This window comes from Amphiprion ocellaris, chromosome 19, assembly GCF_022539595.1.
Source record: "Amphiprion ocellaris isolate individual 3 ecotype Okinawa chromosome 19, ASM2253959v1, whole genome shotgun sequence".
NCBI lineage: Eukaryota > Metazoa > Chordata > Actinopteri > Pomacentridae > Amphiprion > Amphiprion ocellaris.
Window position 1 is genome coordinate 15,886,081 of NC_072784.1, and position 26,430 is coordinate 15,912,510.

At 39.1% G+C, this 26,430-nt stretch overlaps 4 protein-coding genes and 1 long non-coding RNA gene across 5 annotated transcripts in view; 4 read left to right on the forward strand and 1 right to left on the reverse strand.

Annotated features, from left to right (window-relative positions):
- bcat2 (branched chain amino-acid transaminase 2, mitochondrial) overlaps nt 1-26,430 on the forward strand; it is a 242,702-nt gene that overhangs the window by 172,741 nt on the left and 43,531 nt on the right. The window lies entirely within an intron of this gene.
- On the reverse strand, nt 1,294-22,164 carry LOC129347490 (uncharacterized). The gene is made up of 2 exons (XR_008599625.1): nt 22,026-22,164; nt 1,294-5,748 (listed from the first exon to the last, which is right to left on the reverse strand). It is a non-coding gene; the product is annotated as an uncharacterized LOC129347490 (long non-coding RNA).
- On the forward strand, nt 6,385-12,175 carry LOC111583990 (uncharacterized). The gene is made up of 4 exons (XM_023293241.3): nt 6,385-6,686; nt 9,100-9,690; nt 9,780-9,899; nt 11,017-12,175. Exons 1-4 carry the CDS (start codon nt 6,673-6,675, stop codon nt 11,966-11,968), a joined length of 1,677 nt encoding a protein of 558 aa, XP_023149009.1. The 5' UTR covers nt 6,385-6,672; the 3' UTR covers nt 11,969-12,175.
- Nucleotides 12,932-19,114, forward strand: LOC111583999 (uncharacterized). Its single transcript, XM_023293250.3, has 4 exons — nt 12,932-13,163; nt 15,990-16,580; nt 16,672-16,791; nt 17,705-19,114. The coding sequence occupies exons 1-4, from the start codon at nt 13,150-13,152 to the stop codon at nt 18,645-18,647; spliced, it is 1,668 nt and encodes a 555-aa protein (XP_023149018.2). The 5' UTR covers nt 12,932-13,149; the 3' UTR covers nt 18,648-19,114.
- On the forward strand, nt 20,868-26,426 carry sult3st1 (sulfotransferase family 3, cytosolic sulfotransferase 1). The gene is made up of 6 exons (XM_023293245.3): nt 20,868-21,096; nt 22,043-22,248; nt 24,096-24,222; nt 25,034-25,128; nt 25,221-25,392; nt 25,468-26,426. Exons 1-6 carry the CDS (start codon nt 20,955-20,957, stop codon nt 25,575-25,577), a joined length of 852 nt encoding a protein of 283 aa, XP_023149013.1. The 5' UTR covers nt 20,868-20,954; the 3' UTR covers nt 25,578-26,426.

Consider the following 26,430-nt stretch of genomic DNA (forward strand, 5'->3'; position numbering starts at 1 on the left):
AATCCCTTCCAAATGCAGCTGTATCCAGATGTGGAGACTGATGGCGACAGACTGAATTTTGTCAGCCTCCTGGTGAAGATGCTGCACCTGAACCCTCAGAAACGAATCTCACCGAGCGATGCTCTGAAGCACTCGTTTCTGACCCTCAGCAATGAGGACAACGGTGACAGCAGCTCTCAGTAAGTGATGGCTGGATGGATGCTGGATGGTTTATGTGATGGAATGTTCAAGTCATTGATTGGTTTGTTGAATCTTTTACTCATTCTCTTGTTGTTGTTCTCCATCCAGTCACTTGGTCTCAGCGTCCCTCCAGTGGTTCAGTCATCAGAGGAAGGCGACGCCTCAGCAAACACAATCAGCTGCCGGCTGCTCAGCTGCTGAAAATGTTCCTGCTGTTTGCTGTAAACATGAAGCCTCAGATGAAGCCACCTCCTCTGCAGATGACACGTGCAGAAACAACACCGTTCCTGCTGCTGATGAGGCTTCAGAGAGCTCTGCCATACAGCTCTTCAGACAGCTTCTGCCGAAGAAGGTCCACAGGAGCCTTCAACAGCAGATCTCAATGAGGCTGCGCTCAGCTCTGCTTCAACCGTCATCGTTCAGACTGACCTAAATGACGCCGTTTCAGCTGATGATGGTCCAGCAGAAACTTCCACTGCTGCTGAACTTACTGATGAAGTGACGGGTGAAGCTCAGGACAACAGAAAGACTCCGAGGAGGCCTCTGAAAAGAGTCCGCAGATTTTTTGGCAGAGTGTTTAGAACTCTGTGTTGTTGTTGCTCTGTACAAGTTATGGAGTAATTCATTGTTATTATTTACAATTTCATTTATAGTTTACTATTTCATTCACTGTTCATTATTTTATTTAGCTTTTATTATTTCGTTTATTGTTTATTATTGCATTTATCGTTTATTATTTTGTTTGTTTATTGCTTCATTTATTGTTTATTATTTCATTTATTGTTTATTGTTTCATTTATTTACCATTTCATTTTCATTTCATGTATTCTTGCAAATTAAAGAAAAATATCAACTGCATTAAATGTCCTGAGTGGTCAGACTGTCAGCTGGTAAAGCAGTCAGAGTATCAGCAGTGGTTTGAGCTGCAGAATTAACAGTCGTGTTGTAGTTTAAGCAGCAGTTTAAGGTAACAGACAGATGAGATTTAGCATTTTGTTTAAGCAGTTTGATAAATTAATCTTTGTCATCAAGGTATGAATATATTAAAATTAGTGATGCATTTGCTCTTCTATGGGATGCCAGAGGGTCCAGATGCAAACACAGGAGGCAGGCTACAGAAACAAAAGTCAAACTTTAATGACTGAGGCTGGTATGAAGGTAACCACAGTCTACAAGATTTAGCGACAAAACAGCAGGCAAAGGTTCAATTAGGATTATACAGTTCTGCTTTTATAGTAGATGATATATCAAAACCTTTCTGACCACCTAAGTCCATGTATTTAAAATTGAATATTCTCTACTTTCTTTCCTTCTCTATAAGACTAAACTGAATATCTTTAAGTTGAGAAACACTGGCCGACATTTTTCTTAATTTTCTGACATTTGAAGACCAAATAATTACAATTAAGTCAATCGAAAAAACTTAACAGATTAATTGACGGTAAATATTATGATTCGTTGCAGCCCTGTTACTCACACTAGTCTCACACTTTCCATTCAATTGAATGAGAAAGTGTGTCCAAACTTTTGACTGGTATGATCAGTGACCAGTGTCTCACTAGTTTTCAATTTAAAAATCTTGCTAGAAGGACTCAGATCTGTTCCTGTTTTATCAACAGGAGGGCTCCAGAGACCAGATCACCTTGAACACTGTAGTCTCCACACACATTAATGGAATTTACAGCACAATATTGTGAGAAACTGCTTGTAATGTTCCTCTTCACACATTGAGACCAAGTTTCTGAGACCACATGCTTTGGACAAATAAATCTGGGCACCTATACCATTTCAACGGGGTAAAATGGGAAACTTTCCAACTTTGTATTTAATGTTCCAGAGCTAAAGATAATTTTCGAGTTTTGGGGTATTTTTCAGCCAAAGTAGATCAGAAAATTATTTGTAAACAAAACAGATGTTTGCTGTAAAGCAGATTGAGATATTGTATGTTGCAGACTGAGTTGTATTCGTATTCAAAGAATCATAAATAAACTATGGATATCTTGCCTAAGGGTGAATTTTTCCTCCCTCAAATACAGCTCACCATCATTTCTGTGGTCACACTGACAACTAAAATTAACTGTAAAATGAGAAACCAAAGTGTATGTGTGGTATATAAGGATTTACAGCAGGTCTCTGTACTACAACAACAACATAACAGAACGCAAGAAATTCAGTTATGGTTTTTGTTTTCTTGTTTGCTATTCTATGAAAAACCTCTGCAGGGCCCCTGGAAAAAGATGTTTTATGTTGATAAACAGTCACTTTAATTGTTATTCAGGTAACTTGCACATTTCCGACCATGAAGAATCTGTATTCAACAAGTCCAGCTATGATTGTCTTATCTCCAAATACCATCTGACATCGGATACTTGAACAATGTACTGCAGAAATGGGTGGAGCTCAAAATGAGAAAACAAAACCAAAAGAAAATAAAACCTGTTCCACCTGTTAAATTCCTTGCTGAGGGCTGATTACAGCAGATTCAGTCGACACACTGTTGATCTCTGGAGGAGGTGGTCAATCAGCCAGTCAGCAAAATGGAAGCAAATGACGTAGATGTAGCTCTGGGAGTAGGTGTGGCACTTGCTAAAGTTGGTGTTAATGTTGGTAAAGGCATTGATGCGCTTGTTGATGGTGCCTCTGCTTTGAAGGTGTTAAAAATGGAACAGGTTGCAGCAAGTGCTGGTAAGGTGGTGGCTCAGGAGGGGAAAGCCTTGCGTAACGTTCCCAAGGTGGCTGCAGATATCCCAGATATTGGTCAGGCAGCAGTCAAAGGGCCTCTTGTGCTCACCAAGACAGCGAGGGCCGGTTTCATTGCAGCCAACGCTCTCTTCCTTGGCATGGATATCTTCTTCATCTGCAAAGACAGCATCAGTCTGTCTAAAGGCAGCGAGACTGAAGTCTCAAAGTTCATCAGAGCCAGAGCTGCTCTGTGGAGCTCAGAGATGGACTCATGGCAGAAGATCCATGACTCTCTATACGAAGGCCAACCGACATTGGAGAAAAAGAAAATTGTCCTGGAGACACCATTTTATCCAGAGATGTAGACAGAGAGCAGAACAGAGATAAAAGTTACCTCTGATGAAAGGACCGAAACACTGAAAGAACAACAGCAAAGTTTCTTGTTATTTTTTGAGTAGTATGTACTTTGTTTCTGAGATTATTGAGCCTTTTATGAAACCTGTCTTAGAACATAACCACAGACATCATTATGGTGCATATAGATCACCTGACATGAGAAATCAAGAAATATAACCTTAACATATTCATTCTTTTGTGATTACTGTCTCATTAAAATATAATTTGAACACTTTTTATGCAACACACTGTAAATTTTGCATATTCTTTATGATTTGTATCTTTTATCTGCACATTCTTCTACATCAATTTTTTTTAGTGTTTCACTTTCAGATATCATGTACTATTTCTTTATTAATACAGGCAAACTCTGATTAATTTCTTTTGTACAGTTCTTCCTTTATCGTAGATGGTGTCATACTGATATTTTTCTAACTTTTGTGCTACTCACAACAGTCACAACAGCTAAATGACTAGTTGTCAGTTATCACATTAAATAATGAAATTATAAAAGAGGAAATATAACATCATGTTCACTCTGTTGTGATTACTGTCTTATTAAAATACAATTTGAGCAAATTATCATGTAACATAAATTCTGCATATTCTTAATGAATTGTATCATTTATATGTACATTGCTGTATACAAACAAAAAAGAAAATAAAAACTATGATATGCAAAGGTCCACTTTAAAAGACCACATCTGAAAGCACCACTTTGAGTCCTCCTTTACCCAGAAGTCCTCCCGGAAGAGTCTTCCAACCCAAGAGTCCGCCGTTCGAAGAAAGAGCTCTCCTTTACCATCAGAGTCCTCCTTTCTAAGAGCTCTCCTTCTCCCGACTCCGAGGCTCCACTCTGTTCACTGCTGTTCTGCCCCACATCAACAAAGGCCGACCGGACCATCCACCGAGGCAGCATCATCATCGTCATCATCATCATGGCAAGCAAGTATCTTTCAGTCACTGGAACTTGGTGCAACTTACCCAAATTATCTTTTCAAAGATAAAACTTACAAGCTAACAAATTAGCCTACTCTCAAATTGACGGCTGCTTTCAGGTGTGGCCTATTTTACCCTTTGCCTCAGAACACCATATTTCAAGTGTAATATTAATCCCAGTGTTACGCTAAAATATCGCGTTCTCTTCCTTCCTTTTCCCATCATTCACATTTCACCATCCTTTTTGTTTTGTGTTGTTGTTATTCACCTTAATGTGTGTTATTGTTGTTGTTATTGTTTAGTTTAATTTAATTTAATAAATGTGCATAAATATAAGTTCAGTGCCTCAATTGTTTTGTTGTTCGCATTTTGGTCCCTAACTTGTATAGATTCCAGCTACCTCAATTTTATACATAACCTGTCAAGCTAAATGATTCCCCTTACAATTCCTGAAGCTCTTCTTGACAGCGCAACAAGAAGTGTTTCATATGCTGCATTATTATATTTGTCTAATCTAAATACTTCACTGGTCAAATATCAGGTAGACTATATAATAATTCTGCATAAAAACCTTAACCCCATTTGAGCAAACATTTATCCTACATTTTATATATTGGTGGAGAAACATTATTAATAATCTTACAGTTATAATTGGTGAAGAAACTATTAAAACCTTACAAACATATATTAAGAAATCCTACACAGCAGAGTAACTGTGTCATATTAGTATTGTCACAAACGCAGAGCCGGTAGCTAAGACGGGACTGTTGCGCTGCAATGCACCATGGGAGTTCGGGGTGTTGGGAGTTTAAATGTCGTTATTGTGGTTTTTATTTGCGTTATAGTGTTATTCATGTTTGTGTTTTATTGTGTTTTTGTGGTTTAGTTAGCCTGGTTAATTTAGTTAAGTGTTGCTAGGATTGTGAGTGTAAAGTGTAGTGTTTGATGTCTTCCTGCCACATTCACCTTTATTAGTGTCTCCTGTGTGTCAAATCGAAAGCATTTGCAGTCTACAGTGTGCATAAAAGACAGAAATCAATTTTCCATTGACATTCTTCAATGCAGCTCACCACAGTATTTAAAGACTCATAGACACACTATGGATGTCTTTCCTATGAGTGGCATTTTCCTCCCTCCAACACAGCTCAGCAATTTTTTCTGTGGTCACTTTGACAGCTAAAATTAACAATAAATTAGACACCAAATTATATGTGTAGTTCCAACTGGCCTCTGTACTACAACAATATGACATATGTCATGAAATCCAGTTATGGCTTTTGTTTTGTTTTGTTTTTTTTGGTTGCCATCCAATGAAAAAAAAACGTGCAGGGCCCCTGGAAAACAATGTTTCATGTTGGTGTAACCCAAAGTTTCTGTGTGTCTGCTATACCTGGGGCGGCTCTCCACAAACCCTGCGTAGCTCTGCCTGGTGTTTCGTGGTGTTTCGTGGTGTCATGCAGAGAGAAGAGGATCAGACAGTAGGGGGTCCTAGTTGTGATGGAGGCTGTGATGGAGGCTGTAATTGGTGCCCACTGTTCTTGCACGTACAACCTTCAACAGCAGTAAAAGAAGAAAAAAATACTTCTGTTTTAACTTTCATTGGCTGAAATTAACAAAAAAATCCATGTCACACGTTGTAATACTCTAAACAATAGCATTACCTTTCCATTCATTGTGCAAAAATAACCAATAAGATACACGTGCAGCTGCTAACCCTTAGAAGATAATAACATGTCATACTGCACTCACACAAAGCTACCCGCCCATAGTACAGATATTAGCACACACTATTAAAGGTCATTCAGGCTTTAATTCTAAACACACAGTCCTTAAACTCAGACGAAACAGTGCTTATCACTTCACAGAAACGTATTTTAAAAAGAGTAATTGTTTAACTGCAGTTCAGCTTACACATTTTGTACGAAATGTGGGCTTCCAGGAGCACCGCTTACCTTCAACAACAGTAAAAGAACAATCAATACTTTTGGAAACATGGCGCCCTCTGCGGAACAAGTCTAAACTACGGTGTCCTGGAAAAGACAAACAGCTGGAACGCCTTGACTCAGCCGAACAACACGCAGTGCTACAGCACCACCCAGCGGTGTGTTTCAGTTACTGCCTTACATTGGTAAACAGTAACTTCAGCTGTTATGAAGTTCACTGCGCATTTCCGGCAGCACTTGAAGGCACCATGAAGGCATGCGTGTTCAACAAATGATCTTTGTTACTTGCAAACAGCAGCAGACGCAGATCCTTGAACAGGGCGGCACAGAAATGGGTGTGACTGAAGTCGAGGAAACGAAACTAAAGGGAAATAACACCTCTGTGTCACCCGATGAAGTCCACAGTGAGGGCTGATTACAGCAGATTCAGGCGCTCCCAGTAAATCAGAGGGTTTCCCCATTATTTTCTGTCTTTATTTTATTCCTGCGGGTAAACTTGAGGAGCTGAAGGCGGCGCACACAGAGGACAGAGATGTCTGCTGTAAGGTAGGTCTCAGTGTGGGTCCACTTTTTTTCATTTTGAGGCATCACTTTACTTTTTACTTCTCTGCTACCGAGCCTTGTTACAGTTGCTTTTGTTCTCACAGCCAAGAAAACTGTTGAAACAGAAAAACTAAGAGAACACTTAAAAAAAAAAAATACACGCGTTTGTAACTTGTTAGCAAATAAATAAATAAATACGGGAAGAAAAGAGATTCGATCCATAGATTTCGCAAAAACTAAGCCCTCTCCAGCAAATACAATCCATTACACGTGACACACATATTCACAGAATAAACTCAAATATAATAGAAGTGGGACTTATTTTGATACGATTACTGATTCCTCTTTGTTAAAAGAAGTTGCAAACCGATCGTGATCGGTGTCTTTAACCTGTAGTGATTAATTAGTGATTGATTTAAAAAAAAAAAACAAAAAAAAAAAACTGTCCAAACTCAGATGGACGGAAAGTCTTTGTGGGAAAGTCATTGGGAAAAGTTTTTTTAGTAGTCACTAAACTGTAACTTGTCACTCACAACTCCCAGATCACAACAGGCATCAATTATTTCATTATTATCTAAGAATATTTTTTCACTTTATTTAGTGCATTGAAGTGTCTGTATAAGGATGAATCAGTAACCTGCTTCAATATCCTTTATTTTGTCTCTCTATATTTGCGTATAGTCATAGTATGATCAGCCATATGGAGCAGTGGTGTCAGGATTCCAGCTTTCCTCTCTGTCTTGACTTCAGGTTCTCATCATCAGATCTCAGCATCTTTAAAAAAAAATGCTCTGGATTTCTAAACCAGCTGTGATATCTGTGAAGCCACAATCATTCCATTTTTGGAATTATTAGTATTTAAATTTCTCGTAAACACTGCAAAAATTTTTGATTTATTTAAATTTTTTTGAAACAGCATGTTTGTATTTGAAAAAATGTGCTACATATTTACAGCATTTTGCAGGTGGTGGAGTACGAATGAGAAAACAGTTTATGAGTTTCGTAAAGTGTGGCTGCTAGATGAAATTTGTGAAAAAGCAATGAAACGATTAGGTTATAGCCACAGAGACACGTAGAATAAAACTAGTGTTATGCTGCCTGATCTTCTGATGGAACGCTGCTGTGGGTCTTTGTTTGTGGTTCGAGAAATAAACCCACGTTAAGCTTGAAGTTCTGCTCCATTTCTGTTACAGTGAATGCAGAAGCTAACACATAACGCAACAGTGGGCATGCAGTGGACATTACCCTTTAGAGGGTGCAAAGTCTCTGTATAAAGTCAATGAAATCAGCTGCATCTACAACAGTTAAATGTTTTGTCATGATAAATACAGTTTGGCTTTTGACAAAAATTGACAGAAAATACTCCTCCATGTCAAAGTGAAAACAGATTTCAACAAAGTAATGTCATTTAATTTAAAAAACTAAATGTAAAAAGGGTGACTGCATAAATATGCACCTCCTTTTAAAGTGACTTACCTAATTCAAGACAAGTGCAGCCAGTCGGAGCCAGTCACATAATAATGGGAAATGGAGATTACGTGAGTGCAATGAATGTGTTTCAGGGGATTAAAATATTAGAAAGACATCTGTATTTGAAATGTCTGGTTACTAGTGAATCAGTACCCCTGGCTATTACCACACCATGAAGACAAAAGAAGGAAGGCTCTGAAAAAGTTATTGAAAAGCAAAGATCAGTGGATGTATTTAAAAAAAATTCTGAAGTCACTGACTATCCTTCAGAGTTGAATTAAATTTGTCATTAAGAAATGAAAATAAACATGGTGCATGTATAAATGTGCTTAGAGCAGGCCGTCCTCAAAAACTGAATGACTCTGTAAGAAAGAGCCCAGTGAGGGAGGCCACCAAGACACCTATGACTCTTCTAAAGGAGTTACAAGCCTCAGTTGTCTGAGACGAGGGAGACTGTGCATATAACTGTTGCCTGTCCTTCTGCAATCAAAGTTTTATGGAAATGGCAAAGAGAAAGGCACTGCAGAAAAAAACACATATCAAATCTCAAATAAAATTCACAATAAGGCTGTGATAGACTCTGACATAAAACAGAAGAAGTTTCTGTGGTTTGATGAGACCAGAACTGAGCTTTTGGCCGTCAGAGTACACACTGTGTTTGGCAGATACAAAACACTGCACATCTTCACAAACACACCATCCCCACTGCGAAGCATGGTGGTGGCAGCATCATGATGTGAGGCTCGACAGTAGGCCCTGGAAGGCTTGTATGGGGAGGAGGGGAAATAAATGCAGCAAAGATAAGGAAATCCTAAAAGACAGCCAGAGAACTGTGACTTGGGAGAAGATGTATTTTCCATAACAATACATTTTATAGGCGCTTTACAATTGTATTTGTTTGAATTTGTTTTCGTATTTCACATCTGGATGATCTTTTGTCTTACAGAAAGGAACTACAACAGGCCTTGTGCTGCTACAGCACAGATACCCTCAACTACATCGACACAGTGAGAGAATTCTGTCAGATGTTCTCAAAATGGATTATCTGGAGAGAGACAGAGTTAGAAATGATGATGGACATCAAAGACAGGGCAGACAAAATCGACCTCAACATCAGCCATGTTACTGAGTCAGAGGACAAAGGTGAGGCTTTTGTGGAATATTTAAAGAGCAAGGTAACCCTGAATGATGACGAAAGGCGTGCAGAGCTGGAGAAGGAGCTGAATGAAGTGTTGAAGGACACTCTGGGTGGTTTGGAGAAGCTCCACTGTTTCCTGGATGCAGTGGAGAAGCTGGCAGTCACCTCACTGCATGTGTTCATGGAGAACCAGGTGTTACACCTGCCTGAAGACATCAGCTTTGAATATGTTCAAGTGGTCATCAGCGCTGCACAACAGATCTGCCCTCTTCTCCTGGAGTTTAAAAGAGACTCACAGGCCTTCTTCCTTCCCAAACTTCAGAATGTGGAAGTGCTGGCATATCAGCTGGACAGATACATACAGACCACCAAAACCATCTGTGAGAAGCTGGATAAAAGGTAAACTGATGCTGCAGAAACTAAATGATACACACGTTGCACAATAAATTTCATGTACTGTAGAAAATGAGTCAAACTGTCTTTCACAGCTGCTTCAGTGACTTTTGCCAGAAAACAACTGTGGAAACTGTTGTGAAACTCAGTGTGGATTTGACTGAAGATGACCTACGAAGGATGCTTGATCACATCAGTCAGCTTGAGGAGATCAGGTAAGTTCTACCCAGGTATGTGTTTAGGCTCCAAATATCATGTCAGCACACTGGTGCAAGGTCTTCAAAAGACTGTTTGATAGATACGAAAAAAAATACAAATGTGCAGTACAAAAAGTGTTTGTTTACATTCCTGCTCTGCATAAAGACTGTTGTCTGAGCAACATGGTCCAGTGGATGGAACTGACCAAATATCTCAGCAGGTATTAGAAGTATTTCCACAAAACATGAAATGATGCAGATATCCACAGTCAGAAGATGATGAATCCGACTGACTTCACTTTAAAGTTTTACATTTACATGTTTGAGTGAAATATGTCAACAACTAATGAGGCGATTGTTGTAAAATTTGGTGCAGAAACATAAAGCCTGACAAGATGACCTCTAATACCTTAATTTTTCCTCTAGCATCACCGTCAGGTAGTTGCAACACTAATGTCACTATCAGTTGTATGATAAAATGTACATGGGGACAATTTGTGTTACATAAATACATGTTACAAATATATATATCATCTATAACCTGTAATATTTTTTTTCTTTTTGGATATAAACAATAAGCTTCACAAGTTAAAGCAGCTAAACATAAAACACTGATCTATAGCTTTTAATTTAAAGTACATAATTTGAAAATCAAACTATACTATTATTATTGATCTTCCTCAACCAAAAATTCTGTTTACTTGTTCAAGTTGTCACAGATTTGGTTTTTGGATTTTGTTGTATTGGTTGTTACTTCTGCCGAACTAATTAGATCTTTAACTGTCTTTCAGTTATACTTTGTGTTTAACAATGATTAGCAAATGTTAGCATGCTAAATATGATGGGTGAATGTTATAGCTGCCACATATGAGCTTGTTAGCTTGCTAGAGTTAGCATTTAGCGCAAAGTACTTCTCTGCTTAAATCAGTTACAACATTCAAACCACTGACAGGTGAACACATAACTTTGATTATCCTTGGATATATTAGGCAGTAAGTGAGCAGGCAGTTCTTGAAGATGATGTGTTGGAAACAGGGAAAATGGGCAGTGTACGAATCAGAGTGACTTGAACAAAGGCCACAATGTGACAGAGCCTAAATTAATTCCCTATGAATTTCCTCTGCTCTCCTCTCAGGAGGAACCAGTCCTTCCGGATGGTGTTCTTGTTCCAGGAAGTGTCCTGTTCAGACTTCATCAGTCAGTTCAAAGAGCGAGAGCCCAGGATGCTGGAGTTTCTACACCAGATGGAGGAGATTGCTGTTCAGCTCGACAGGATGAACATGGGTGCAAAGATCTCCAGTGTGGCCGGCAGCTCAGTGGGGGCGGTTGGAGGTGTGCTGTCCATTGTTGGTCTGGCATTGATTCCTTTCACAGCTGGTGTTTCTTTGGCTCTGACAATGACCGGGGTTGGGCTGGGAATAGGCAGCGCAGTCAACAGTGCTGTCACCACCGTCACAGAGATCGGAGTAAATGCTACACAACAAAAGAAGGCTGGTGAAACCTTTGAGGGTTTCATGAAGGATGTGCAGAGTCTCCAGGAATGTCTGGAGAAGGTGGTCAATCAATCAGTCAGCAAAATGGAAGCAAATGACATAGATGTAGCTCTGGGAGTAGGTGTGGCACTTGCTAAAGTTGGTGTTAATGTTGGTAAAGGCATTGATGCGCTTGTTGATGGTGCCTCTGCTTTGAAGGTATTAAAAATGGAAGAGGTTGCAGCAAATGCTGGTAAGGTGGTGGCTCAGGAGGGGAAAGCCTTGCGTAACGTTCCCAGGGTGGCTGCAGATATCCCAGATATTGGTCAGGCAGCAGTCAAAGGGCCTCTTGCGCTCTCCAAGTCTGCCAGGGTTGGTTTCATTGCAGCCAACGCTCTGTTCCTTGGCATGGATATCTTCTTCATCTGCAAAGACAGCATCAGTCTGGCTAAAGGCAGCGAGACTGAAGTCTCAAAGTTCATCAGAGCCAGAGCTGCTCTGTGGAGCTCAGAGATGGACTCATGGCAGAAGATCCATGACTCTCTACACGAAGGCCAACCGACATCGGAGAAAAAGAAAATTGTCCTGGAGACACCATTTTATCCAGAGATATAGACAGAGAGCAGAACAGAGATAAAAGTTACCTCTGATGAAATGGCTGAAATGGAATACCTTGAAACATTCATGCTAACTGTCTGGACCTGAGTACCAATTAGCAACTTAACTATTAATTCATGCACTTTGTTTGTATTTATAATGCGCTGAAACATAGATTAATTTTGTTGTAAAATTTCTAATGACAATAAAAGGTATTCTATATTATTCTGTTCTATTCTGTTCTGAAACAAGACAGTTGATGACATCATCTTGGGCCTTAGGAAAAACTAAAATTTTTCACTATTTTCTGACAGTTTGAAGACCAAATAACTAAACAGTTATTCAAATAACTAACCAACAGATTAATCAACAGAACATATTATCATTATTTGCAGCCCTATTGCTCACACTAGTTCCCAGTTTAAAGATCTTGTCAGAAGGACTCAGATGTGTTCCTGTTTTACCCACAGAAGGGCTCCAGAGACCAGATCCCCTTGAACACTGTAGTCTCCTGATGCATTAATGGAATTTACAGCACAATATTGTGAGGGTCTGCCTTGTAAGTCCCTCTTCACATATTGGGAACAAGTTTTTGAGACCATGCGCTTTAGACAAATAAATTTGAGCACTTAAACCATTTCACCTGTGTAAAATGGGAAACTTTCCAACTTAACTTTTAGTTTCAAAAGCTAAAGATCATTTAAATTTTAAATTTAGTTAATCACGTAATTTTGTGGAAACAAAACGGATCTAATCTTTAATGCAAAATATGGGTAGCAGAGGAACAATGAAAACACATTTTATCGTTGCTGTAGTTTAACACATTGACTTGGATCGAATTATCCGTGTTAGGAAGTTTCCTTCGAGTACAGCGCAACATCTCTTCTCCTAGACTATTTTATCTATGCACCCTATGATAAAAATCTGGAGACACCACTGGATAATAAAAGGTAAGTTGATAAGGATGGTAAATCCAGATGTCGATCATCCGATTGCCGAACCTTGAACAGTCCAGTACAACCTGTATGTCCGAACGTGTTTATTATTGAGGGATAAATGCAGCAGATTTAGTCGAGAGGTGAGTCAGTGATCTCTTTTGCACAGCAAATCCCTAAATCCCATCTTTTTCCACCTTTATTTCTGCGGATAAAAGTGAGGCTCTAATAAGGACTTGAAAGCAGAATACATAGAGGTGAAAGATGTCTCCAGCAAGGTAAGGTTTGAGTGTGTGTGTGCCTTTTGCAGAGCATTGAAGAACTTTGATAATGATAATTTTAAGGCATTTACTGTGCTCTACTATTTCACATCTTTTATAAACTGAAATGTCAAAGAGAGAACTTTACTGCACTTAATATAGAACAGTTCAGATTAATGACACAAATATAGAATGTCATGTCGGCTTTGGGGGCTGCACAGTGACTTGGTGGTTAGCACTGTTGCCTTGCAGCTAGAAGATCCTTAGTTTCTTCCTGGATCTGTCTGCATGGAATTTCCATGTTCTGTGTATGCGTGGGTTTTCTCCAGGTACTCCGGCTTCCTCCCACAGTCCAAAAGCATGGTGAGGTTAATTGGTGATTCTAAATTGTCCGGAGGTGTGAATGTGAGTGTGATTGTTTGTCTGTATATGTAACCCTGTGATAGACTGGTGACCTGTCCAGGATGTCTCCTGCCTTCACCCTAAGTCAGCTGGGATACACTCCAGCCCCCCATGACCCTAATGAGGATTAAGCGTCATCATCATTCATTCATTTGCTTCCAGCTGTTTGTACAAGTTTTTACTTTACTAATTTAATACGTGCAGCATCCGACAGTAGCAGGATCCATATGAGTGTCTTAAAAGAGAGTCAGTTGCACGTTTTTATGCAGGTGGAACAACAGAAGCAACTTGAAGAATCTCAGAACAGAAAGTCCCACTGTGTACTTCTGATCACCTCAGACATGTGAGCTGTCAAACACAAAGTTACAGTTTATAAGCTATATATAAGCAATTCAATAATTTGTTACTTGCTGGATCTGAATTTAGTCCTTTGTTTATTAGTACAATAATATACATTATGCCACAAGGCAAACTTTTCAATCTGTGCCGTGAGAAACATTAATGTGAAAATGACATGTCTGAATGACCACATGCTGTCACTTTAGCAGACTGATAAAAGGAGCAACATTACAAATCAAAGTCTGAAAAGGACTTAAATTTCCGGAGGCCGTGTTGAATTTTTCATTCTACCACTTTATCCTGCTTCAATTACTTTCCAAGCTTTAACATTGAATTTAAATTTATATCATATGAAATTTTTCAAAATGCAGCCCCACCCAAGCTGTCGTCATTTCCCTTTAATCGTCTCATGACCGATTTATCTTTATGCCCTTTGGAAAGTGCAATGTCTCTGTATCTAGTCGATAAAATCAGCTCCACCTACAACAGATACAGCAGTTAAACACTGTGAATATACTAGGGATGTTAATGATTAATCCGCAATCAAATTATTAAAAACTTTACTGCCAGATAAGGCAGAAGACTTGCTTAGTTGTTCCACCAGGCAGAGTCTCTTACTGTTTAACTCTGTAGTGACCTTGTGAGGCAGTCGCTTGGGCTATGAGCAGTTCAGTGTTGGCTAACAGGCATAGTTTAGCTGGCAAAGGGTTATTCCTTGTGCTGATAATGTCCACTGTACATCATCCGTTTTGATGACTGATGGATTATTGATTTATAAAGCTGCCAACTTTTTCTCAAGAAAACTGTTTAAAAAATGCATCCCTTATATACACTGATGCATTATGCAAGATTTTGAACTCTATTATGGCATCAAAAAGCTGTTTGCTATGTAAAGGTATAGTGGAGTAATGGCATCCATTGCAGAGACTAGAGTCACACTCCCTCTGTGTTTGTGTTGTAATTTGAACTGCTCTGTTCACACATGCATGAGCTCATCCCTTTGAACCTGTTGACCCTCCATTGCCTTAACAGAGTGACCTACCATACTGCATTGTAGAAGTGACAGTGCAGTCCAACATTCAGTCGGTGTCATAAAAACAAAGATTTTAAAAACAGTGTTTCATTTAATTTATATGCAGGTGTTTGATTTTAGCTCAGTGTGAGAGTCTCTACTGTTTGCTTTAAGGTTTTCCTTCTACTTCTCAACTTGTGTCTTTTCTGCTTCGGTCTTTGGTTGTCTGCTTCAACTTACTACATAACGTAATATTCAGTGCAACAAAAGAAAACCATTGTTATTTACAATCTACTGATTCTCTACAGTAACATTAATCACTCACATGGTCAAAGTGCCTAAATAGAAATTTGCTTTGGTTAAATACTCAGTCACGATATTATTTTCTCACAGTTTAAAATATGTTCTGTAATACTGCAAATAACGTTGCCTAAAAGTATCTAGAATATCACTTAAGAATTGCAAATATGAAACTTTCTGAAAGGCCTGCATTCATTGTGGAACCATTTGTGCTCTGGTGAAATCTGCTGGTCACATACCACCCTGCAACCAGCAGGCTATTTTCACTTTTTTGTTTCTCTTTGTAGGTGCTTTGTGTCTTTATGTTGTCATTTTCGGTCTGTAGAGATTTTTTTGTCATTTTTGTGTCTCCTTCGATTAAATTTTGCAGAACTTTAAAGTAGGCGTTGCAGTCAGTTCCAAATAAACTGCAGCTGACGTTTAGTGTTTAATTCACACTGAAGATACGGAGTGGCTCTTAGACTCTTACGTTATTCATATCTTGTTATTTTTATTCTATTATGTTTTAGGCTGTTCTTGTAATTAAATGAAAGCTGTAAAATGAAGGAAAAAACATATAGACATATATTGGATCAGGTTTTGTTAGCAGATATAAATATGAAGACAACACTGTACATTTTGGAGTTAAAACCATAACTAGGACATGATGACTTTAAACTGGGCTTTCTGATATTAAAACCAAGAAATGTGAACACCTATTTCACACATAGGCCCAGGTTGTCCTATACTGGTATGTATGTTCGTTTGAATTTGTTTTTAAATCTCAAAATAGATGATGTTTTGTCTTACAGAAAGGAACTAAAACAGGCCTTGTGCCGCTTCATCACAGATACTCTCAATCACATCGATACAATGAGAAACTTCTGTCATATGTTCCCAAAATGGGAGACCTCAAGAAAGACAGAGTTAGACATAATGACTGACATCAAAAACAGGGCAGACAAAATCGACCTTGACATCAGCCATGTTACTGAGTCAGAGGACAAAGGTGAGGCTTTTGTGGAATATCTAAAGAGCAAGGTAACCCTGAATGATGACGAAAGGCGTGCAGAGCTGGAGAAGGAGTTGGATGAAGTGTTGAAGGACACACTGGGAGGTTTGGAGAAGCTCCACTGTTTCCTGGATGCAGTGGAGAAGCTGGCAGTCACCTCACTGCATGTGTTCATGGAGAACCAGGTGTTACACCTGCCCGAAGACATCAGCTTTGAATATGTTGAGGTGGTCATCAGCGCTGCACAACAGATCTGCCCTCTCCTCCTGGAGTTTAAAAGAGACTCACAGGCCTTCTTCCTTGCCAAACTTCAGAATGTGGAAGTGCTGGCATATCAGCTGGACAGATACATACAGACCACCAAAACCATCTGTGAGAAGCTGGATAAAAGGTAAACTGATGCTGCAGAAACTAAATGATACACACATGTTGCACAATAAATTTCTTGTACTGTAGAAAATAAGTCAAACTGTCTTTCACAGCTGCTTCAGTGACTTTCGTATGAAAAGGACAGTGAAAACTGTGGTGAAACTCCATGTGGACTTGACTGAAGACGACCTACGAAGGATGCTTGATCACATCAATCAATTTGAGGAAATTAGGTAAATTTTACCCAGGAATGTGTTTTGATCCCAAATATTATGTCAGCACACTAATGCAAGGTCTTCAAAAGACTGTTTGATACATACTGCAAAACTGCATACAAATGTGCAGTACATAAAGTGTTTGTTTACATTCCTGCTCTGCATAAAGACTATAGTCCAAACACTGCAAGTCATGCAGCAACATGGCCTCTCCTGGGTTAGACCCAGAAGTCAGTGGAGACAATACATATCACACTTGACCTGGGAACGGTTTCAGAACACAGCAGGAGGAACTGGAAACATTGCTGTAGTGAGGGACATCTGGAACCTGCTGCCATCATGACCCAATCCCGTGAAGAAGATAAAGAGAAGGACATTAATGAAAGAAAGGCTTTTGGTGGCTTTAATAAGGACCAAACTGAGATGGTTAGACAACAGGGTCAGAAAATCTCCAAAGCAGCCGGTGTGTGGGGTGTTCCTGGTATGAAGTATACCAAAAGTGGCCCAAGAAAGGACAGGAAGTCAAGTGGTTATCCAATCATGAAATACCTAATACCGATAAGTGTATTATCAGTAGAAATTTCGTTCAAGAATGGTTTGAAGAAAACGATGAAGAGTACAAGGTGTTGACTTGCACACCAAATTTCCTAGATCTTAATCCGTGCAAGCATCTGTGGGTTGTGCCTGAAAAACAAATTCAATCCATGGAGAACCCACCTCACAACAACCAGGATTTAAAAGATCTGCTGTTTAGGTCTTGTTGCCTGAAATGTAACTGAATGGAACTAGAGGCAGTCCAGATCTCGTCAAGCAGGAGTTTGGACCTCAGTATTATTTTTATTGTAGTTTATGAATATTTCTCTTGAAATGTTTTATCTTGTAGCCTTCAACGAAAGAGTCTCTAAATTAATTTCCTCTGCTCTCCTCTCAGGATGAACCAGTCCTTCCGGATGGTGTTCTTGTTCCAGGAAGTGTCCTGTTCAGACTTCATCAGTCAGTTCAAAGAGCGAGAGCCCAGGATGCTGGAGTTTCTACACCAGATGGAGGAGATTGCTGTTCAGCTCGACAGGATGAACATGGGTGCAAAGATCTCCAGTGTGGCCGGCAGCTCAGTGGGGGCGGTTGGAGGTGTGCTGTCCATTGTTGGTTTGGCATTGATTCCTGTCACAGCTGGAGTTTCTTTGGCTCTGACAATGACCGGGGTTGGGCTGGGAATAGGCAGCGCAGTCAACAGTGCTGTCACCACCATCACAGAGATCGGAGTAAATGCTGCACAACAAAAGAAGGCTGGTGAAACCTTTGAGGGTTTCATGAAGGATGTGCAGAGTCTCCAGGAATGTCTGGAGAAGGTGGTCAATCAACCAGTCAGCAAAATGGAAGCAAATGACGTAGACGTGGCTGTGGGAGTAGGTGTGGCACTTGCTAAAGTTGGTGCTAACGTTGGTGCTAACGTTGGTAAACTGGTGGCTCAGGAGGGGAAAGCCTTAAGTCGCATATCCACGCTGGCTGCAGATATCCCAGATATTGGTCATGCAGCAGTCAAAGGGCCTGTTGCTCTCTCCAATGCAGCCAGGGCCAGTTCCTTTGTATTCAATGGTCTCTTCCTTGGCATGGATATCTTCTTCATCTGCAAAGACAGCATCAGTCTGGCTAAAGGCAGTGAGAGTAAAGTCTCAAAGCTCATCAGAGCCAGAGCTGCTCTGTGGAGCTCAGAGATGAACTCATGGCAGAAGATCCATGACTCCCTGCATGAAGGCCAACCGACATCAGAGAAAAAGAAAGTTGCGCTGGAGACACCATTTTATCCAAAGTTTAAGACAAAGAGAGGAAAACAGAGATGGAAGTTCCCTCTGATGAAATGGCTGAAACACTGAGAGGACAACAGTCTAGTGTGATACAGTAGAAATCAGTGAACAGACAGCGCTGTGCTAACACTATGATCATATATTAAAACCATTAGATGTAAATGAACCATGTATGAAAATTAAACTCTGTTTCATTGTACAATTTAAGTTGCTTTTAGCTAATTTTCTTTAATTTGAATTTTACACAATTTTAGTAATTTTTTGGATTTATTTAAGCAGTACATTTTTTCTTGACTGAATTTATGAACCTTTCATGAAACCTGTTTCAACATAATAGCAGATGAAAACTGTCATACATACTTAACCAGATGTTTAAATAATCAGAAATATAACATTAAGATGTTCATTCTAGAGTATTGATTACTGCCTTTTGAAAATATAATTAGAGCAAATTCCATGCAACATAAATTCTGCCAAGTTATGATTTGTGTAATGTATCTGTACATGTTTTAACAAATATTAAACATTTGCTTGGATTTTACTCTCAGATGTAATTTTTTCAAATATCATATCACTCAGACAATACATCCAAACTCTGAGTGGGATTAAGTTACATCAGAATATTATCTGCTTCATTTCCTCCTCTGTAACAGTAAACTGAACATCTTTGAATTAAATATAGTTAGGGGGAAATTTAGTGCAGAACAGCTCTTTATGAGTTTAAAGAGAAGAAGATGAGGAGCTGAATCAGAAATACCTGTGAACTGGGGGAAGAGAGAAGCAACACAAGCAGCATGGAGACAAACAAAAGAGGAGGACATATTGTAAGTAAAATAAAATTTAAAGTAAATGTAGCTGTTTCATAGAAGCAGTTGGATTTTCTGGTGTATCACGTGCCGCTGAAAGTGAGCTGGTTCAAACCAGAGCTGGTCTGGATGATATCAACTTTCTGCTGAGGTCAACTTTCCTGTCAGGCCCCTCACAGCCTTCTGCCTCTGGGTAAGATTCTCCCTTTTGCAGTTTTACAGTTTCCCCCCTAAATCTTATGCACTCATTCCTGAATACTGAAAGTCTTCATTCAAATGCAACTGCGAAGAAGGGTTATGCCTTCTAAATAAAAAAAATAAAAAAGCAAAAAAATTGGGCAGCATAAAGCAGCCTCAACTATTTTTCATAGCAGACAATGAACTTCTTTCTTAATTTTGTGGAAAAAATATCTCATAACAGCTCCCAGTGTGAAAGAGGAAAACCTGATTCCGTTTACAGTATTTAAGGATGTGGTCAGTTTAATGTGTCTGAATGCCTCCTGTTTTCTTCTGATATAATGACTCATTATTCTGCTCTTTTAAATGTCGCTGCTGAAGTTTCACATTAAAGAAAAAATAATTCCTTGATGATGAAGCTGAACTGACGGACTATGTGTCATTTTATTACATTATTGATATTTGCAGTGAGGACAACCAACAGGCTGTCTCTTCAACTAGCTATAAAGTTTTATGATTATTCTAATGTCAAAATGACATTGAAATATAATATGTATGAAATTGAATGTCTTCCTGTTTGCAATCAAACCAGTTGCGTAAGATTTCACTGTAAAATGACCTCTTACCTGCATCAGATGCTGGTAAAATAATTACTACAATCTCTGTGTCCTCAAATTACTTTATTGAGCTATAAAATGAACTATAACTATTAAATATAACGTCTTTATGTCAGTGATTAAAACCCTGTCTCTGTCTGTCTGTCTGTCCTGTTCTTGTTCCACAGTTCCTTTGCATTTCACTGTTCATATGACCAATAAAATTTTTGAATCTATGTCCACTGAAGCCATGAAATGTTGAATCGCCCTGCTGTAGAATCAAAGGCTCAAAGCGTTGCTGTCTCATAAAAAAGAAAAATGCTGATAGTAATGATCTCCTCTGATGTTTGTCTGCTCCCATGGGTTGGCTGAGGACACTGAATTCTACTTTCACTGACCAATGCCTAGTTGATGACCGCATCCAGCTCTAATTTCAGTGTGTTCTCGGGATATAGAGAGTAAACTCATGGTCAGAGAGCAGCAGCACACGATAATTTCGTCTTTAAATCCTGTTTGGTTTAAATGAAGCTCTCAGTGTTGTTCAGCAGTAGTGGAGAGACACCAAGTACATTTACTCAAGTTCATTTTTTTTATTAAAACTTGAGCTTTACCTGGATATATTCCATTTTATTCTACTTTATATTACTGCTGCATTGATATAACTGTATACAGTCTATGGTGTTTACCAGCGGTTCATAGTTCTGCACTTATCAGAGTCCAGAGTCCAACTGCTGTGAGGTTTTCAATTCCTCTGCTCATTTTCTCTGCATTTTTTGTCTGTGTGCTTCAGAGCTAATATGGAGAAGATCTCTGACAATCTCTGCAGGTATAAAGACTATGTCTTTTTTCATGGCCTCACAACTGCAGAGTACATGGATTCTCTTCAGAGCTTTGAAATCAGAGACAGCGATGTCTTCCTCGTCACTTACCCAAAATCAGGTCAGTGAGACTACTTCTGTTTATACATTATTAGGGATACAAGGGAAGGGATATATGACAGGAAAAAAATCTAAAAATGTTCAATTCAATGGCTGTTCTAGACAAATTTTACTAGGGGGGCCAAGAAGGGGCCAGTGTTTACATTTTTTTAGGTATTGTTAAAGATGTATGTAAGTTGGTTAAGATTGTTCAGTTATTTTTTCAAGTTCTGGACTCTATTTTAAGATGCACAGTTATATCAAAAGTTATTTATTAATAAATGTTGTCAAAATGTTTTTGAACCATTCTGAATTTATTTGATTTGATGCTCAGTTATTGATTACATGCAGACGCTAATAAAACTACTAGTTAATATAAACATATATCACACTAATTCAAGTTAGACATTATGATGTTTTGGACATTTTCGCTGACTGGACCTCTTTGAATTTTAGTTGAATACCACTGTTTTAGGGTAACTGCATATGTGTGACCCAAAATGGCTCAATAGCACCACCTGGAAATTTTCAAACAGTAACTACTACTGGTATGTTTTATTCTCTTTCTATTGGCTAGCAGTATGTTTCTGTTTAAACTGACTCCCAGTATGTTTCAGTCTCTTTACACTGGCTTCAGTATATTTTGTCCTCTTGTTTTAAACACCACTTTACACTTTAGTATTTTCCTAATACTTGTCTGTGTCATTTTGCCCTAGACAACTCTTAGAAATCTGCCTCAAACTGATAAAGCACACTGTAACTCTGAAAAATGCTCAATGTTTACATGTACCGTTCCTAGAAACTTTGTGATATAATCCTTGAAATTGGTCAGCTACGTCTCAACGGCTTCACTTTTGTGTCACAGCCCGACATACGCTACAGACGCAAGGAACCGTTCATCGTTGCTTAGGGTTAGTCCTGGATTAACTGATCAGCTGTAATGTTTCCTACCTTTATTTTACTCACAGGCACCATCTGGACTCAGCAGATCATCATCTCCATCTGTGAGATGGCTGGGGGTCTCAACGAATATCCAAACAACCTGGAGCAGATGCCCTGGCTGGAATACAAAGAGGGTCGACAAGATTACACCCTGCGGCCTTCTCCTCGGCTCTTCGCCTCCCATCTGACCCCGACACTGATGCCTCCTGGACTGAAGGAGAAGAAGGGAAAGGTCAGCACTTTATGGAACCTCAGTCCTGCAGGGAAAACACAAATTTAAAATACAGCTTTAGAAAACTAAAAGTCATCTGTTTTCCTCTTCTTATTCATATTCTTACTTATAGGGATAATGATAAATAAAAGTTAAATCAGATGCTTTATAAATGTATCTGTTGTAAACTGCTCTGAAGGTGCAGCTTACACCATGTAGAGGATATACAGGAGCTATAAAAAGTATTTAACCTCTTTAGAAGTTTCTTTTTACTTTTCAACATTGAATCATGGTCGATTTAATTAGGCTTTGTTGACAAGAATTTACCCCAAAAAAGGCTCTTTAATGTCAAAGTGAAAGCAGATTTCTACAAAGTAATGTTAATTCATTGAAAATATAAAACATAAATTAAAGCTGCAAGCAACATTAATCAGGTCCTCACATCCTTGCTGGTCAGTGGATCCAAGCATGTTCACCAGGTGGCGCTGTGACTGAGAGTGTATTTAGGCCTATGTATCTAGTGAAGGCCGGACTCTGATCACACATGTAAACTTTCAGGCAGATTGGAGCACGTACAGACTATTTAGACAGCACTTCCTGTCCATCCACCAGGTGGCGCTATCTCTGTGACTGTATATTGGCCTATGGATGTGATGAGAGCTGGACTCTGATCACACGTAAAATTTGAGATGGGCTGGAGCATGTACAGACCAATTACATAGTATTTCCTGTTTTATGGCGAAACATCAAAATTCCGGGGGCCACCATTTCCACGCCCTCAGACTTTTCATCACCCATGCCTGGTGTACATCCTGGCCAAATTTCAGCTCTGTCGGGGTTACCTTGTTTGAGTTCATAGTTTTTGAAAATGTGCAAAAGTTGGTCCAAAATATGACACATAATTCAAAATGTCACAACTTCCTGTTGTGTTTTGGGCATCGTTGTAATAGACCTCTTTGTTTATCTTCAAGTGTTACATGTGTACCAAATTTCATAGCTGCAGATGATCCGTACTGGCTGCAGTAAATGTTTGAAATTTTCCAGGTGGCGCTATTGAGCCATTTTGACACACACCTATGCAATTCCCCTAAAATATCACATTTTTCGCCGGTCCTGATGTGTGTGCAGAGTTTCACGCGTTTTGGAGTATTTTTAGGCCGCCAAATTTGAGTTTCAAAAAACAGGAAAAGAATCTCAGAATAATAATAAACCTATGGGTTTCAATAGAGTCTTCACACCATTCAGTGATCAGACCCTAATTAAGTGAACACATAAATACTCACCCCCTACAAGTCAGTATTTAGTAGATGCACCTAAAAGCTAAATCATGTATTTTAAAAACGTGTCTATTGTGAGCTCATGCATTGCAGCTGATATATTCAGTGTTAGTCCCCATTCTGGATTGACTGTGTGAAATAGAAGAAAACAGTTATAGTACAAGGCCCAGGTAGTGTCTTTAAAATTCTGCTTTTGCTCCAGCAACTATCTACAAACTGTACTGTATTGTTTAGGAATAATTTATGGCCTGATATTTAATGTGTAAAATGTCTTTTTCAGTTTTAATCGTTAAGCATGGCTCTGTGATGTTTTCATGAGAAGGTAATAAGCAGGTTGAAATAAGTCAAAAAGGGCTACAAATGTATACAAAGCGATATAATATTTGACTTTTTCAGTAAAAAAAAACATGATGCAGAGCAGAACATTTGACTTAGTGTATCACAGTTAGGACTTTTAATTATTTTTGAGCCTTGGCAGTGACAAGTTACTGTGTTTGTATGATTTAAAAATCAATGTACCATTAAAAAGTGAAGTATTTCAGTGGAGTTTGGCACAGAGACTCATCTGATTTCTGTGTATTTCTATGTCAGATCATCTATGTGATGCGGAACCCGAAGGACAACATCGTGTCGTATTATCACTTCAGCAGCGTCTTTACCGCACTACAGGTTCCCAAGAACTTTGAGGAATTTTTGGAGCAGTACCTGACGGGAAACAGTGAGATATCTCTGTTCTACTACCTGTAAAATGATGAATGCAGAGTTTAGGGCTGATAAATTTAACTGATAACCATCTGATCAGGAACAAAAAGATTAATAAAGTCTGGAATGTGTATTTTCACTCAAGAAATGTATCATTTATTTTAAGCATTTCTAATGATTTAGACTCATTTTGAACTTGCCATAAAACAGTTTTAAATTGACTTCATATTTTATTTTAGACCAGCGTTAGACTCGTTTTCAAATGGTTTTAGATGTTTTGGACTCGATTTTGCTTTTGTTTTAGGCCACTTTCAGACTCCACCAGTCGTGACATTATGGCAGGGTTAGTTTTCACCCTGTGTGTCGTCTTATGTGTCCTGGAGACACCTACAGTAGCAAGAACTACCTCAAAGGTGGCACTTTGGCAGCTGTTATGCCTGTTTTTGTGTCTCTGGACAGAAGACACACAACATAAGAGCATCACAACTGTGCAAGATGCAGTCACAGGACTTTACAGGTGTGTAGTTGGGGATAAATTCAAAGATAGGTGTGTTCCAGTCCACAGGTTCTGAGTAGTTATATATCTAGAGATCATCTTGCAATGAAGTCACACCAGCTAAGACAGCGATAACCAAGTTTTGTGGCAACTTTTGCCAATTGTAAATAAGGATGATGAAAGTCTTTGAAATTGATTTCATGGCAACTATGACTGACAAGAAGTTTGGATTATTGCTGCAGTTGTGCTGCTAGCATGACTGAAACTTTGTATAGGAGCAAAGCTACCTCGTTGCACACAAACTCAGTGGATATTCTGTTCTCTTCTACAGTCGGAGGAGCATCCTGGTTTGACCACATCAGAGCGTGGCATTCAAACAAAGACCAGTACAACATCCTCTTCCTCAACTATGAGGACATGATTTTGGTGGGATATTATTTTTTTTCCCTGAGGTTGTTCATTTGTAGTCAGTTATTCATCAGTTTAAGATTTTTTTTCTCTGTTGGTTTCTGTTTCAGGACCTGAAGGGAGCAGTGCAGAAGATCTGCAGCTTCTTAGGGAAGAACCTGAGTGAAGCTGCCATCGAGCAGGTTGTGGAAAAATCTACATTTAAGACCATGAAGAAAGACTCGAAGGCCAACTACGAGTTTCTGCCAAAGGAGAAGCTGAATGGAAAATTCATGCGCAAAGGTAACGTGACTAAACTGCAGCTCCTGAGCAGAAACATGTAGACAGATGTCAGGTTAACTTTAGTTTTCATTACAGGTCAGATTGGCGACTGGAAAAACACATTTACTGTGGAACAGAGTGAACGAGTCGATCGGTTGATTCAGGAGAGACTCGGTGATCTGAATCTGAAGTTCATCTGGGAGTGAACAGAGCAGCCACAGCAGCTAAGAGGGCAACGTTTGACTGAATGAATTCTAACACTTCAGAATCTTTCACCCTGCAGCCGTCACACTTTATTTTTTTTAGCGTGAAATAATTATGAAAATGGAAAGTTCAGCTTGACCTCCAGTAATGAGGAGTTGGTCGGCTGATTTTGATTAGCTACTCACCACTTTATTACCCTCAAGTGTTGTTGAAATTCAATGTTGATTCCAAAGACGAAAAAAATCCTAGATGACATTACTACATCCACAAACAGAAGATCACACTTAATTCTTCTTGGGCTTTGTTTACCTTTGATACCATATTCCGACTTCTAATAATGACAAAGAAACGGGAGTGCATCACTCCAGTTTTAGCCTCACTCTACTGGCTTCATATCAGCTTCAGAATTGTTTTTAAGATTTTATTGCTTGTTTTAAACAGTGTTAAATGGGTTGGAACCTTCTTATTTTTCTGAGCTTTTACATGTCCATGCTTCAGTTTTATCGCTGAGGGTGGCCAATCAGATGGTCCTTAAAGACTCAGAAACAGAGGTGACTGAGCCTTTCCTGTGTCTGCACTCAGGCTTTGGAACTGCATACCTGTTGAAATTAGAACCGCTCGGTCTCTTGATACCTTCAAGTGCCTACTGAAGGCATATATGTACTCTCTGGCTTTTAATTGTAGTTGGGCATTGACACCTTGACATATGTCATCGTTTATCTTGCTCTGTATATTTCCTCACAGATTATGTCTTTTTTCTATTTTGAACTGTAAAGCACTTTGGTGAAGCTTGGTGGTTTCTTCAATGCACTATATAAATAAAGCTTGCTTCATAAAAAGAGTCTTTACAAGCAG